The 16789-nt window shown below is 39.4% G+C and overlaps 1 protein-coding gene across 8 annotated transcripts in view; it reads left to right on the top strand.

The window, feature by feature from the left end:
- RIC8B (RIC8 guanine nucleotide exchange factor B) overlaps nucleotides 1-16789 on the top strand; it is a 129311-nt gene that overhangs the window by 5876 nt on the left and 106646 nt on the right. For all 8 annotated transcript variants that reach the window (XR_009866959.1, XR_009866957.1, XR_009866956.1 and 5 more), the window contains exon 2: nucleotides 4265-4312. Coding sequence is in view for 4 of the 8 variants with exons in the window: in XM_062202975.1 (XP_062058959.1) it covers nucleotides 4265-4312 (48 nt within the window). In the remaining 4 variants the exon portion in view is untranslated. The remainder of the gene's footprint in view (nucleotides 1-4264; nucleotides 4313-16789) is intronic.

Here is a 16789-nt window from a genome sequence, read left to right as displayed (position 1 = left end):
TCCTGGCTCCTGGATTTGGATTGGTGCAGCTCTGGCTGTTGTGGCCATTTGGAGAGTGAACCAGTGGATGGAAGACCTCTCCCTCTCTGCTTCTCTCTCTGTGTAACTCTGACTTTTAAATAAATAAATAAATCTTTAAAAAAAAAAGAGGATAAAACCTTCCTGGAGAGTCTTCATAATGAGTCTGGTGTGTTACAGAGCTGTTCTGTTTTGCTTGGTTTCCAAACTTAACAATGGTTTTGCTTTTTAATTTATTTTTGACTTGTTGCTCCTGTTCCTCTGGAAGTTAAATGTATAAAGAAGGTGAGGTGGTTGGCTGTTGACTAACTGTTCCAGAGAGGCATTTACAACCAGAACTGCTAGTTCCCTCCCCACTCTGCTTTCAGCATTAGAAAGGGGGGTGGGGTGGAGAATAGGGTTAGAAGTACTGGCCGGTGCCATGGCTTAACAGGCTGATTCTCCGCCTTGCGGCGCCGCCGGCACACCGGGTTCTAGTCCTGGTTGGGGCGCCGGATTCTGTCCCGGTTGCCCCTCTTCCAGGCCAGCTCTCTGCTATGGCCCGGGAAGGCAGTGGAGGATGGCCCAAGTGCTTGGGCCCTGCACCCGCATGGGAGACCAGGAGAAGCACCTGGCTCCTGGCTTCGGATCAGCGTGGTGCGCTGGCCGCAGCGGCCATTGGAGGGTGAACCAACGGCAAAAAGGAAGACCTTTCTCTCTGTCTCTCTCTCTCTCACTGTCCACTCTGCCTGTAAAAAAAAAAAAAGTACTGAGTAAGTAAAGTGTGATCTAAGTTGGATAAAAGAAGCTAGCCTTTTTGAAGCCAGCATATGTTGGATCCAAGTAGTCTTACAGGACTGAGCTTCTGAATAGATCGACACATTCAGAATTCAATTAATAATAAGTACCTCACATACCAGTTTATTTACTGATTAAAATTAAGCCCTAATACTAAGAGCTTTTGGAAGCATGTTTTTTAATATTATGGTTTATGACAGGATCAGCCTTGGACTTGAAAAGCAAAATTGGTACTGGTACTATCCTCAATATTCTAAATCACTATAAGAGGTTAATTTTACATTGGCACTATTAAATAGTTTCGTAACTTAATGGCTATCTTTTTGAAAAGACAGTTTGTTTTTCTGTCCTCACTGCAGTGCCAAAATAAGGTTAGGAAAATTATTATATTAACAACTAGGATAATTCACTGAATTAATTTTATACATGGTGGCACAAAATAATAATTCTTTAATGATTTATTTAATTTATTTTCATTTGCATTGAACTGAGCTGCAGTCTACAACTTTAATGCCTGGTACTTCTTTATTTTTAATGCCAATTTTTATTAAAACTCAGGTAAATACATTCCCAACTATAGCCTCAGACTGACAACCTATTCTTCCTTCCTTCCTTCCTTTCTCTTCTTCTTTGCTCATTCATTCATTTTTTTTTTTAAAGTGGTACATAAGCTCCTAGGCCTGTATGCTTCTTTCTTTTTTTTTTTTTTTTTTTAAGGTTTATTTATTTGAAAGAGTTACACAGAGAGAGAAGGAGAGGCAGAGAGAGAGAAAAAGGTCTTCTATCCATTGGTTCATTTCCCAGATGACCACAATGGCCAGAGCTGCACCAATCCAAAGCCAGGAGCCAGGAGCCAGGAGCCTCCTCTGGCTCTCCCACGTGGGTGCAGGGGCCCAAGGACTTGGGCCATCTTCTACCGCTTTCCTAGGCCATAACAGAGCTGCATCGGAAGTGGAGCAGCCAGGACTTGAGCTGGTGTCCATATGGGATGCTGGCACTGTAGGTGGCAGCTTAACCCGCTGCGCCACAGTGCTGGCCCCTCATTCATTCATTTTTATACTTTTATTTTTTAAATTTCTACTTTTATTATAATATACCAACAATGAGTCATTTTTAAAAATTGCCATATAATAGTCTATTAGGTTGATACAGTATGTTCAGTACAATATTGTTACACACAGCATTTCGTCTTTCCCTTATTGGACATTCAGGATGCTTTAACACTAATAGATATACTTACATATACAATTTTATCTCCTTCTATATCATTTTGTTAGGATTAATTCCTAGGAGTGAGAGTTCAGGATCAGAGTATGATTATCTTTATGGCTTCTAATATTTGTTGCCAAATCACTTTGCCTTTTAAGGTTTGTGTCAGTGTATACTGCCATCAGCAGTATCATTCCTGGATTGTTGATGCTCATTCTTCATATGGCTTTATGTCCTCAGTCTTATTCTCTTTTGATCTGACCTGTGAGCTTCTACCCAAAATATTCTTCCAGAGTGCTTTTTTTTTTTTTTTTTTGGACAGGCAGAGTGGACAGTGAGAGAGAGGGACAGAGAGAAAGGTCTTCCTTTTGCCGTTGGTTCACCCTCCAATGGCCGCCGTGGCTGGCGCGCTGCGGCCGGCGCACCGCGCTGATCCGAAGCCAGGAGCCAGGTGCTTCTCCTGGTCTCCCATGCGGGTGCAGGGCCCAAGCACTTGGGCCATCCTCCACTGCACTCCCTGGCCACAGCAGAGAGCTGGCCTGGAAGAGGGGCAACCGGGACAGAATCCGGCTCCCCGACCGGGACTAGACCCTGGTGTGCCGGCGCCGCTAGGCGGAGGATTAGCCTGTTGAGCCGCGGCGCTGGCCAGAGTGCTTTTAAATGTTCCTCGTAGTCTTTCCCTGGTTGTCACCTGTCAGTTCAGGTATAAATTTCTGAATTTGTGCCCTTCCCACTTGACTTCATTTGAATCTTTTGCATCTTATTGAGGTAGCCTTCCTTGGATTTCCTTAAATGGCCCTTATCTCTTACCTCTAAATCTTCTTTGACCTATATTCAGAAGTGCTCTTGACAACATTTCTCCAACTCATTTAATTTAAAAAAAATTGCTGCTTCTTGGGTGTCTGTGGACAGACAGCTACTTAAACCAGTGCTTGGGACAACCCCATCCCATGTCAGAATGCCAGTTTGAGTCCTGGTTACTCTGCTTCCAGTCTAGCTTCCTGCTAATGCATCCTTGGTGGCAGCAGATGCTGGTATATGAACTTGGGCCCCTGCCACCCATGTGGGAGACCTGGGCTCCTGGCTTCAGCCTGGCCCATTTCCAGCTTTTACAGGCATTTGAGGAGGAAACTTGTAGCTGGAACATTTTCTTTTTCTTATTCTCACTCTTATTCTGTCACTCTGCCTTTCAAGTAGATGAAAGTAAATAAATAAATATTTTCTTTTAATGCTACTTCTACAAAGCTGTCAATACAGAACTACCTGCAATGTATATCTTTAGTACCTAATGTACTTAACTTCTGGTGAGTTGCCAATAAATATTTGTCCATGTGGCCAATGAGAGAAATACAAAAGAAAAATAGAAAGGTGTTCAGTGGAGTTTATTTTTTAAAGGAAGATGTAAGATGCATAAGAGTATTTGTTTCTCCTGACTAAAACTTGAGAGGAGAATAAGGAATTCTGTGCTGTTTTTTGAATACCACCTCTCTTTCTGTGACAGTGGTCAAGCCAGTTTATTCTCGCTTGTCTTCTCTGTCAGCCACAGAGTGAAAAATAGAGTGTTGCTAATACTTTGAGGAGCTCTACGATACTCATTCCTTCCAGTTATTTTTTCTTCACTATCATTGGCATCCTCATCATGATAACTGTGATTTAAGCGCTCATTTTCAGAAAATTGCTTTTCTCAAATACTGAACTGTCAGGTCCCGTCCATGTCTACAGTTCTCCAGTGATTTCTTGTTACATTTGAAAAAGAAAGTGTAAATGCCGTATGAACATTGGAAGGCCCTTCCAAATTCTGTCCTGTCTACTTTTCCATTCTTATGTTCCTCCCCTTCCCCATCCCCTAATGTGTCCTCTGTTGAGTCTCTCAGAACTGCTTATTTCATGCGTATATCATACAGTCTCACATATCTGAGCCTTTGTTTTTGTTCCTAGAATACTTTCCATTTGCCTCCTGGCAAACTCCTCTTCGTCCTCAAGGTCCAGCTCAAATGCTCTATACACGATGCAAAAAAAGCATTCCAGATTCTCTTGGGCAGCTGATGGTTTGGTTCTGGGTATTCTTTTGTATATAGTTCTGCTGTACTACTTAATATTTACTTACATGCCTATCTTTTACATATCCCTTTAATCAGAATATCAGCATATGAAAAGGCAACTTCTTTATATAGTCATTATATTGTATTTTTAAACATAGCCAAAATTTGAAATCTGTGTATATAAAATGACATTATTTTCCTTTTTTCCCCCCTCTCAGCATAGGGCTACTTTCAAATTTGAATCAACAGATGAAGATAAAAGAAAGGTAAGCCTTTATGTTAGTGTGTGTGTGTTTCATTTATGGACTTTCTAAGTGGTGGACTTGTTCTCTTCTGTTGTTGGCTAGTTTGCTGTTTTAGGAACTTTGAGAAGAAAGACAGATTCTGTGTTTCCTGTGGGTCATACACAACTCCCTCCTTGCACCATCCCTACAGGACCTTTAGATTTGCATGAATAAGAAAGTGGGAAGAATTCTCAGGGGACTCTCCCCCCATATCTTCTCACTCCCAGAGATTGACTTTGGTGTTCAGATTGCCCCAAATGCCTTGCTAATGTAAACCTTGGCCAAAGAAGGCTGTTTTGGGAAAGGAGCTGTCTGTGCTAGCAGTTATTTATGTTGTTCTCAGTTGTCTAGGTCATGGCTCCATGGGCACTAAATAAAATGAGGTCAAGAGACTCACCAGTAGAGGAGTTATTACCGGAGAGGTTACATCTGAGAAATGACCATTTAATGTTAAGTCTGCCTGTTGGGGGTTGCTGTGAATATAAGTTAGTTGATTAAAGCCTGATGCTAATGAGAATAAACTTCTTAGTTTTGCTGGGCTCCATGCATCTCTCCCTGGCCTCACAGACGCCAGCACCAGATGATAGAGTTTGACTGAATCAATGTGAATCCATCACTGCTTCTAGAAAAATAGCCTAAATGCAGTACTTTGCTGATAGTGGATTGATAACACCTTGAACTCATCCCTCTGTCCGCCTCCTCCCCTACCCCATCTAATCTCTGTTGTCCTGCTCATCTCACTTCCTAAGATTTCTTCTGTCCTTTCTCTCTTGCTCTGCCCTACCTCAAGCTCCATCTGATTACTCCATCAATTTCCTAATTGTTCGTACATTTTCCAGTTATGTGTCCTTCCAGTCAGTTGGCCATAAATTTAAACAGCAATCTCGCCATGTCATTCCCACCCTTAAAACCATTCAGGGACTCTTTTTGGATACAGAATAAACTTCTGGCTTCTTAATGTAACATAACTAGGTGCTTGGTGATCTGATGTCTGCCTGCCTTTGTAGTCTGTTTCTTCTCTCTCCCATGTATTTTAGTCCAGCAATACAAAATGTTTCCAGTTAGGCACACATGCACATCCCTTCTGTTTCTTCCAGTCTACCTTTGTATATTTGTTTTCTAACCAGAATGCCCTCTCCCTCTTGTACCTTCTCCTTTTCTCCTGGTTAACTCCGGCTCATTTCAGGAGTACCTCCTTCAGCAAGCCTCCTCTGGCACTCCAGTTAGTTTGAAGTTATGCTCTCCAGTTTTCCCATAACATTCCATTTAAATCTCTACCACTAAAGCATACACATTTTTTTCACAATTACATGTGTCTTTCGATGTTAGATCTTGAGAACACTTGACAACAGGTACCGTTCTTTATGTCCTTGACATCTAGAATGCCCAGCACATAATAAGCACTCAAAAACTATTTGTTGAATGAGTGACCATGGAGTACAAACTTTGGAGATTGAAAACTTAATCCCACCTTTCTTTTGGATTTAGATGAGAATACCTTTTAGAATTGGGATTCTCAATCTGGGATTTGCTCTTTGGACAGCTTTTGCAAGATAGGTCTCCTCAGACCCAGCTACTTACATACTGTATCAGGAGTTGGGGGATGGGGCTCCAGGCAGGTGTATTTTTATGGTTGGTTTTCAGGAGATACTTACCTTTTTTTGGAGTGCAAAATAGTACAATCTCTCTGGAGATTTGTCAAAATTACAGATGCATTTTAATTCTGGCAAAGCTGTGTCACTTTTAGAGATGTATTCCATGAATAGATAGAATACAAGTGAACGAAGTTATTCTTTGAAGTATTGTATATAGTAACAAAAGATTGGAAATGACCAAGTATCCAACTATTAGGGAATACTTGATAAAACTGTGACATATTTACATGATGGAATGCTGTGATATTGTAAAATAGGAACAGAAAATGCCATTATACGCTAATGGGAAAGGAAGTTAAGTGAAAAATGGAAAGGAAGCTGTTAAAAAGAATATCATTTATGACAAACTTGTGATAGATAGAAGGGTTAGGAAGACAGCTGCTATATGTATATCTTCATTTGAAGAAACCATCCTGTATCTACAGATTGATGGTGCCTTAGAAATCTGACTTGACTGCTTTGACTGGTCAAAATAAATATAGTAAGGTAGAGATACCCTCACCCCGTGTAAATTTCAGTTAAGGGGTAGAAATTTCCCACAGTTGTTAATAAAGGATGTTGTTTATTTCCTGTAGGGTGTTAGAAAAACCTAACATTTTTAAAGTACAGTCCTCTCTCCGTTTTCAGAAGGGATGACTCCCCTTGTTGATACCCAAATCTCTGATGCTCAAGTCCCTTGTATCAAATGGCATAGTATTTGTTTATAACCACACATCCTCCCTTACATAAGGGTACTTCAAAAAGTTCATGGAAAATGGAATTAAAAGATAAGATTATTTCAGTGCAAAAAATTTGAAATGCATGTGTGGTTTTTTTTAAAATAAAAATATTTTATTTATTTATTGAGAAGTAGAGCTGCAGACAGAGAAAGGGAGAGACAGAGAGTAAGGTTTTCCAACCACTGGGTCACTCCCCAAATGGCTGCAACAGCTGAAGCTGGGCCGATCCAAAGCCAGGAGCCAGGAGCTTCTTCTGGGTCTCCCACGCGGGTGCAGGGGCGCAGGGACTTAGGCCATTGTCTACTGCTTTCCCGGGCCATAGTGGAGAGCTGGCTCAGAAGAGGAGCAGCCGGGACTAGAACAGGCACCCATATGGGATGCCAGCGCCCATATGGGATGCTGGCACAGCAGGCAGAGGCTTAGCCCACTACACCACAGTGCCAGCCCCATAGTTTTTCATAATATGCATATTCCAAAAACCTTTTGAAGATACCTCATACTTTAAACCATCTCTAGAATACTTAAAGTAGCTAGTACTTATTTGGAAATAATGACAAAAAGTGTATACATGTTGAAGTTCAATTGCAGTTTTTTTCCAAATATTTTCAGTCTGCAGTTGGTTGACTCTGCAGATACAAAGATTTTCCTTTATTGACTTTTAGATTTCTGGAGACAGTAACTGCTATGGTAGTACTTATTCTCTTAGTGTATGGATATCTGTTTCCTGGGAGGTCTGTTATAAACAAATGTCATTAGGGACCTGGCTAGGTAATAATCTTCATTAATGGAAAAACGTTGGCAAACAAATCTATTTTGGTCTCTAAGGGTTAAAACCATTAGAGATTCTTTCATGCCTAAAGCCCTCTTTAGATATTGACATCAAAACTATTGAAGTTCTCAGTGTAGAAACATGTAGAAGAATAGGTATTTCTCCACATTAAACTTAATTTAAAAATAAAGGAACTCAGATTACTGCACAATTTGTTTTTCTGCATTAGTTCTCTTTTTCTCTTTCCTAAGTGTGTCTCTGGAGCCTTCTCCTGCTGCTACTTGGTGACAGCAGCACTCCTTTCCATAAACTATGTACTGTCACTGAAGAACACAGCTTTCTTATATGAAAAGCCTGTGACAGTTTAGAAGTGTAAAGAAACAGTGGCCTCCAAAAACTAAAACTGATGATACTAAGGTTTTAAAGAGATGGTTATAATTTAATGATCCTTAGTCCTGATTCAACATGCATGTTGTGCTTTGCTTTTTTACGGAGACTTATCTTGTGCCAGTAGTGCTAGCACATCACCATTCCTGTTTTACAGTAGGAAACTTGAGGCTTACATGAATGACAGCTTTCCAACTCTCATATCGCTAGAAAGTAGTGGAGCCTGATGCAGAAAATAGATTGTTACGTGCAGCTCTTTCAGTACTCACTGCTCCATAGTTCCATCTTAGAAGGGTACTTCAGAAGTTTCACGGAAAATATTGATGTGTGGACTTAAGAAATTTTGCATCAAAATAAACTTATCTTTTAATTCCATTTTCCACTAACTTTGAAGTACACTTGTATTATCATTTGAGATGTGTTTCAGCAGATTTGAAATTATGATCAAATGCCTTGTTTTATCTCTCAAGATCCCATTTAGACAATTAGACTTAAATTGCCAAGATAGCAATGAAATTACCAACTAACGCGTGCTTAAATTTTTTAGAGAGGTAAAGTCAAATGTGACTACTCATGTTTGTGCATATAATGCAAATAATTCCAGGTGCATTGGATCATTGCGCATTTGTATATAAGCATTTGCTTTACGTTCTCCTCTTAAAATGGTAGTCTGTGATTATTTGCCAGCACATAAACAAATATATCATGCAAATGTGTAGGAGAGGAGGGGTGAATGTGATGAGTAATCTGAAAATTCACATCTTAAGGAAATGAAAGCCCTGATGTTGGTTTTAAAAACAAAACTGACCTCAAAATAAATAAAGAATACTAATTTGCAATAAGTGTTGGAAAAGACATGTCATAAAATAAGTAAAAGAATTGCAGCTATTTCACTGTAATGTAAAAACACAGCTTTATTAAATGTGAAAAAAGTTTAGTTGTTTGTGGTAAATCTTTGCATATATAGTAATTTTCCTCAAAGGAGTAAAATTAAAAATAGTCAGGTTTCAAGCATGTTTTGTTGCCTTCAAACTCATGCTGGTATAGCCCTTGTTTCTGTGAAAGTGTGGGTAATTGCCAAGATTGAGATTGTGAACTCTTTGAGGACAAGAACTCTGGCTTGTATTTTGAACCCTATCACTGCTTATGGCATGAAATCAGACCATGCAGTAAATAGTTGATGAGTGAAGGGAAATTAGAGATTTAATGGAACCTAGAATTCTTATGACTTGAGCATATCAAAATGCTCACTGAAAAAGCAGGATACAAAAGTATGCGTATAGCAGGAGCACAATCATGTAAGACCAGTAAAAACTCTATACAATGAAACATGACTACAAGGAAATTCACTGAATGCTGCAGATAATATTTCTCTTTTCTGTATTTTAAACTTTTATATTATAGATTATAATATTAGACTATAATTATATAACATGTTATAATAGTGTGATTGGAGGTATAAGCAAAGACTAGTACTTTCATTTTTTAATTATGTATTTTCTCTAAAATTGAATATTAATTACCTAATATACTTCTTTGGGGGAACATAAAAATATTATTAAATTTGGAGCTACTTTCTGGGCCAGTTTATAGAGTGAAATAAATGTGTGAGTGTATGAATACAAAAATTCATTTTTCTATTTAGAACATTTTATCTTTCCACCTTTTTCCCTGGACTTGCATATACTTCACATATTGAATATCTCTATAATTCACAAATATTTTTCAGCAATTCCTGTGTGCCAGACCCTATGTTAGTCCCAGGTTCATAAGTTGGCTGTTTGCCTGTGGTGTTTGGCTTGGCACTCTCTCAGTTACAGAAGCATGCTGAAGATTGCCTTTGTGGACTATAGAAACTGAATGGATGGTTTTTTACATTAAATCCCCTCAAGGAAAATGTGTCAACATAGAACCTTTAATCCTAGATGATGAGGCTGTGCTTAGAAATAGCTTGAGACACAGATGCTTATTCTGAAAGCCCTTTAAACTTATTTTGGTCATTTGAAATGGTGAAACTCTAGTTTTTATTAAAACAAAATGAACTTTGTATGTCTTGCAAATCTGATTCAAAATTTATTTGATGTCTTCACCTGAGGGCATATTTTGATACACATAGCAAGGACAGTTCTCACTTTGAAACCAAAAGCTTTAAAGAAAATTTTCAGTTATCTTGATCTCTTTAAAACATACACATATAATACCAAATACATTGATACCTTTTAACTTTTTAAAGATTCTCTCCAGCTGGAATCTGGCACAATATTTGAATTAAAAGTACTGAATTGTATCATAGGGCAAGATGAATCCTCACAGTCATTAAAATAAAACAATTTAAAATATCATTCCAAACTCTACTTTTCATTTTAGTTATTTTACCAAAACATCAAAGGCCTGAGTTGAAAGGGTGGAACAGCTCCTCTGACTTAGGTCAGCCCTTGGTGTTGCCTCCATGCATGATCTTTGGATCATTGTTTTAGGATTTCTGTCCTGGATGAGGAAAACAGTATCTTTGATTTTTACCTAAGTTTCATATGCATTTTTTCATATAAAAATTTCTGAAGAGATTTCATCCTTGACAGTGTATGGAACTCTATGCACCTGCTGCCCAGTGAAGCTGTTGAAAATTATTTTTTTGAGCAACCATTTAAGGTCTCTTGTAATAATCCCAAGAGAATGTAGTCAATTTAAAATAAAAACAGTTATTTAAGAAAGTTTCCTAAAACTTGGTAAGGAAAGTGAAAATGTGTAGTATTTGAGCTGACATCTGCTTACTCCCTGTACTCTCTCAGCTGAATAGAATGGAAAGTCTCCTCCAAACTTTTAGCTAAAAACAGTGTTCCCTTTTCCCCTAGCTCCCAGGGGAGGGCTTTCCTTCTCAGCATTGCTTACCCTGTTTCCAGCTACCTGTTGCTGAGACTAAATTCTGAAGAAGTGAAATTGAGAGGTAGGGATTCCCTTCCCTACATCCAGCCCCCACTCATGAGATGGAAGCTGTAACTTGGTTATGACACTGTTGGGAATACTGGGACCACAGAGGCAAGCCAAGGAGGTCTGAGCTTGCTGTACCCCTTCAGTTCTCTCAGTTCCTAAAGTGGGAGTGCCCCTCAGAAGCATGTCATTGCCCCTGCCCTGAGTATCAGAGCCCGGGCGCAGATATTTTGTGTAAGTGTTGTGGGAACATGTTTCCCAGCTTTTATTCTAGGCTCTTGCTCCTGTGTAAGATAAAAATTCAAAGCAGAGGCATAAGTAAAGTACAGTAATGAGAGCAGAATTTATTTAAAGTGAGTATACCTCCAGGTGTGAATTCTGGCAACCCCTCCAAGAAAAAAGCTCCGAGAGAGAGAGAGAGAGAGAGAGAGAGAGAGAGAGAGGCCTGCCTGTGAGGAGAGAGTACAGGAGAGGGCAAAAAAAAAAAAAAAAAAAAAGGGACTCCCACCTCCAATGGTGCCCTAATTGAATATACAAATAGGTTGGATTTTGGGTGGGTTTAGTGTGCATGAGGTCTTCTGGGAGAGTTTCTTGGTGTCTCCCTTGAAAGAGCCCTAATAGATTGGACCAATTTGTCTGCAAGTTTTGCTCCAGGAAATTGTTGAAGACATTAGTGCAATCAGTCAACAATCAGTATAGTCATCTGAGTGCTGCGAGGAAAAGGAAAAGTCCCAAAGATGGGACTGCCAAAGCCACTGTCATCCTAGGACTACTGTGGCATAAGGTGCAGTGTTGGGACTTCACACTACTGGGAGGGAGGAGAAGAATAAGGGTCACTCAAGTAATTCAACCAGTCACTGAAGAAAAATAAGCAAATAACAATAGCAAGTCCTGGAACAGGGGAAAGAATGAATTCTGGTTTAAAGAATACATGGAGTTGACACAGTACAGAAAATATCCAGTCTCCCAGAAAAACTGAAACATGGAACAAATGACCCATACACAGGAAAAAAAAAAAAAAAAAAGCAAGTAACAAAAGGACTTCAAAGTAACAATCATCCATATGTTCATAAAACTAAAGGGAGCCATGATTAAAGAAGTAATGGAACGTTTAACTGTGCTATATCAAATGGAAAATACTGATACAGAGATAGATTTTTTAAAAGCTAGATGGAAATTCTGGAGCTTAATAAAGTACAACAACTGATAGAGAAATTCTCTGGAGAAGCTCAACAGTAGATTAGAACTGGAAGAAAGGAGAATAAGCAGACTTGAATATATATCAACAGAGAAAATGAAGAAAACCTCAGAGAAATGTCAGACAGCAAGTACACACCAACATATGCGTATAGGGAATTCCAGAATGAAAGAAGAGAGAAAGGGGAGAAAAACACTGAAAGAAATAATTGCTGAAAACTTCCTAAACTTATTGGAAACCTATGCATTCAGAAATGGTGCCAAAACTCAAGAGAGATCTGGAAGTAGATATATCATAGTAAAAATGCTAAAAGCCAAAAACAAGCAGAAAATCTTGAAAGCAGGAAGAGAAAAATGACTTCTCACAAGAGAAACTCAACTGAAATTCACATCTGATAGCTCATCAGAAATGAAGGTTATAGGCCAGTGTTTTGGGTGCTGTTTCATGTCCCGGCTGTTCCACTTCAGATCCAGCTCTCTGCTAATGGCCTGGATAAAGTAGAAGAGGGACCGAGTGTTTGGGCTCCTGTGGGAGACTTAGAAGAAGCTCCTGGCTCCTGGCCTTTGCAACCATCTGGGGAGTGAACCAGTGGATGCAAGATCTCTCTGTCTCTGTAACTCTGACTTTCAAATAAATAAATAAATCTTAAAAAAAAAAAAAAAAAAAGGCCGGCGCTGTGGCTCACTAGGCTAATCCTCTGCCTGCAGCGCCAGCACCCAGGTTCTAGTCCCGGTTGCTCCTCTTCCAGTCCAGCTCTCTGCTGTGGCCTGGGAGTGCAGTGGAGGATGGCCCAAGTGCTTGGGCCCTGCACCCGCATAGGAGACCAGGAGGAAGCACCTGGCTCCTGGCTTCAGATCAGCGCAGCGTGTGGGCTGCAGTGTGCCGGCCGTAGCGGCCATTTGGGGAGTGAACCAACGGAAAAAGGAAGACCTTTCTCTCTGTCTCTCTCTCACTGTCCTCTCTGCCTATCAGGAAAAAAAAGAAAAAGAAAAAACAAAAAAAGGAAAAGAAACAGCGATCAGAGACATTGGGATAACATACTTAGAAATGATCAAAGAAAAGTAAATCCCCTGGTATAAAAGGTGAAACCTCAATTTGCAATGCCAGCATTCCATATCCTGTTCCAGTCCAGCTCCTTACTAATGCTCCTGGAAAAGTAGTGAGAGATGGTCCAAGTACTTGAGTCCCTTCCACCCATGTGGGAGACTTGAATGACATTTTAGGCTCTTGGCTTGGGCATGGCCCAATTCCAGCCATTGTAGCCGTTTGGGCAGTGAACCAGCAAATGGAAGATCTCTTTCTCTTTGTCCCTCTCTCTGTTCTTCTGCTTTTCAAATAAATAAATCTTGAGAAAAAAAAAAAAAAACTAACCAAGAATTTTATATTCAATGAGGTTATCTTATACCAAGACTATCCTTTTTTTTAAGGTTAATTTTTTATTTATTTGAAATGCAGAGTTACAGAAAGAGAGGGAGGGGCAGGCACTGTCCCATAGCGGGTAAAACTGCTGCCTGCAGTGCTGGCATCCCATATCAGTTTTGGTTCAAGTCCCAGTTGCTCCACTTTTAGTCCAGCTCTTTGCTATGGCCTGAGAAAGTATTGAGAGATCGTCCAAGTCCTTGGGCCCCTGCACCCGTGTGGAGACCTGGAAGAAGCTCCTGGCTTTGGAACAGCGCAGCTCCGGCTATTGCAGCCATCTAGGGAGTGAACCAGCAGATGCAAGGCCTCTCTTGCTCTCTTCTCTCTCTGCCTCTGGCTCTCTGTAACTCTGCCTTTCAGATAAATAAATAAATTCTTAAAAAAAGAGAGAAGGAGAGACAGAGGTCTTCTGTTTGTTGGTTCACTCCTCAAATGGCTGCACAGCCAGAGATGGGCCAGGCTGAAGCCAGGAGCCAGGAACTCCATCTGGGGCTCCCACATGGTCGGCAGGGGCCCACGCACTTGGTCCATCATGTACTGTCTTCCAAGGCACATTAGCAGGAAGCTGGATTGGAAGTAGAGAAGCTGGGACTCAAACTGGCACTTGAAATGGGGTGCTGGCATTGCCAGCAGCAGCTTATCCCACTGTACCACCATGCCAGCCCCAACATATTTTTAAATTTCATTTTCCACAAACTTTTGGAAATACCCTCATATGACCCAGCAATTGTACTCCTGGGTGTCTACCAAAGAGAAATGGAAACATATTCACACAAAAACTTACTTGCAGATGTTCATAGAAGCATTATTGGGTTGGAAACAACCCAAGCATCCATCATCTGGTAAATGGATAAACAAAAATATATCTACACAACAAGATTATATTTGACCGTAAAAAAGAATAAAGTAACTGATACATGCCATGACATGGATGAATCTTGAAAACATTATGCTAAATGAAAGAAACCAAACACAAAAAAGCCACATATTATATGATTCCCTTAACATGAAATGTCTGAGATAGACAGGTCTGTAGTGATCAAGTATATTAGTGGTTTTTGCTAGGAGATATGAAGAGGGAAATCAAGAATTTCTACTAATGCATATTGGGTTTCTTTGGGGAGTGTGATGAAAATGTTCTAAAATTAGATAGTAATGATGGTTGCACAGGGTGAATACATATTCTGTAGAACAGTGAATTGTACACTTTAACAGTGAACTTCATGGTATATGAATTATATCTCAAGCTATTTTTAACATAAGTACTAGTAGATAGCGTATATGTCCATCACCGTTCCAAGCATCAGATGTGTATTAACACATCTAATCTCACAGCAGAGCTATAAAGTATGTGCTTTTATTTCATTTATTTTACAGATGAGGAAACAAAGGCATGCAGAGAAAATACTTGCCCAAACTAGTGAAGTAGGAGGCTGTGATTGAAACCTAAGCTGTCTGGCCTCGCAGCCCAGTGCCCCACCATTCTGTCCCTTATTGATAATTGGATTGGCCTGCTGTGTAGCTTATGAATTGATTGTGTTCATTTTCTGATTTTAGGCATCCAAAACTTTAGAGTTGATGCAGAACATAAACAAATCTTTGATGTTGAACTAATTATCACCATTGACAGAAAACAGAAAAGCATGCTTTCCAGTGTACGTGACTGGATAGGATAACTAGTGAAGATATCTGTCAACTCTTCCCACAGGCAGTCCAGTACTTGACTTTTAGGACCTAGGCATGTTATAGATTCTTTTTAGATGCTTCAGATTGATTTTTTTTATTTGCCAAAAATGCAGGCTTTTTTTTTTTTTTTTCTCCTCAACGCTTAGCTCTTCCTTATGAATTTTGATCTTATGTTAAGGTAAATGGAGAATTTGTACATTTTCATTTAATGGAAAACCTTTAGGGGATTGAAAGAGTTCTTTGCTGACCATACATTTCCAGTGTTCTCAACTTTACTATTTGCAGATGAAAATGGAAAGGTTGAGTTACCCGGAGTCACAGTTATTGAGTGGAAGAGCTGGAACTCAAACAAATCTTTGGTTTCCTTTCTTGTCTTCAGTGATCTTTGCAAGGGTCAGCCTCAAGGAACTCAGCACCTTAGTAAGGAACTCAGAGTATCTCATGGTACAGTGATTCTATCCAAAGTATCCCACACTAAGGATCATCACAGTCCGATTCAATACTTTCAGTAATAGGAAGCTCACAGCAGCCACTCTGCTTTTGAATAGCTCTGATTTAGAAAGCTTTTACTTAGATTTATTCTGAATCTGCTTTGGTTGACTGTGTTAGTTTACTCATATTCCTCTCTACTTCTGTTCATATAACCCAACATTTGGCTTACTTGCCTACCTCCTTGCTGTCTCTTTTATTTTTTTCCTTACTTACTACCCAATACATTTATCAGGAAGCTTACTGTAGCTGAATTTTATATTCCATCAGCCTTTTAGTATATATATATATATATATATATATATAATAAAGATATATATAAAGATAGCATTCCTTACTCATTTTATACATATCTGGTCTCCCTAATAATGTAAATTACTTAATGTTCTTTTATAGCTCCTTAACCTAAAATAGGCTTCTTGTCACTTAAAATATATTTCTCTTGAATAATTTGCGTGCATTGAATTTTAAATTGGAAGAATTTTCATGTGAGCCTGCATCTAGGCTGTGTATACAGGCACTCACAAATGGACACCATAGGATCTGTAAAATTAATACAGAATTGTAGTGTTATGTTTATACATTACCAGTTACCTTTCTCAGAAGGCTTTGCCACTAAAAGGTAAATACTGGTTAAAAACCTCTTAAAAATCAATAACGCTTGGCTTTGTAGAATGTGTCTGGTATTGTTTCTTCATCTGTTTGACCATCTTTATGAAAGTGTACATTAGTCTTCTACTCTTCCCCAAGCACTATGCGAGAGATTTTTAAAAATGCTGTTTCATTTCACATTTATATGTCCTGGTTCTCATCCCTATTTTTATAGATAATGAATTGAAGTTCAAATGATTTTAAAAAGTTTGCTTAAGATCATGAAGCTACATGGAGCAGAGTTAGTGTTTAAATCCAGGTGCTCTCTTTACTTCAATTATTTTGTTTTTCATTAGTTACATATAAGGTATCTTTTACTCTATACAGTGTTCTCTCAGATGTTGCCTATGTTAAACAATTATAGTAAGCCTGAGAGATACGTTTTTTTTTTTTTTTTTTTTTTTTTTGACAGAGTTAGAGAGAGAGACAGAGAGAAAGGTCTTCCTTCCGTTGGTTTGCTCCCCAAATGGCCGCTACGGCCAGCACTGCACTGATCCAAAGCCAGGAGCCAGGTGCTTCCTCCTGGTCTCCCAGGCAGGTGCAGGCACCCAAGCACTT

This window comes from Lepus europaeus, chromosome 10, assembly GCF_033115175.1.
Source record: "Lepus europaeus isolate LE1 chromosome 10, mLepTim1.pri, whole genome shotgun sequence".
Lineage (NCBI taxonomy): Eukaryota > Metazoa > Chordata > Mammalia > Lagomorpha > Leporidae > Lepus > Lepus europaeus.
This window is presented reverse-complemented; position numbering and strand designations above follow the sequence as displayed.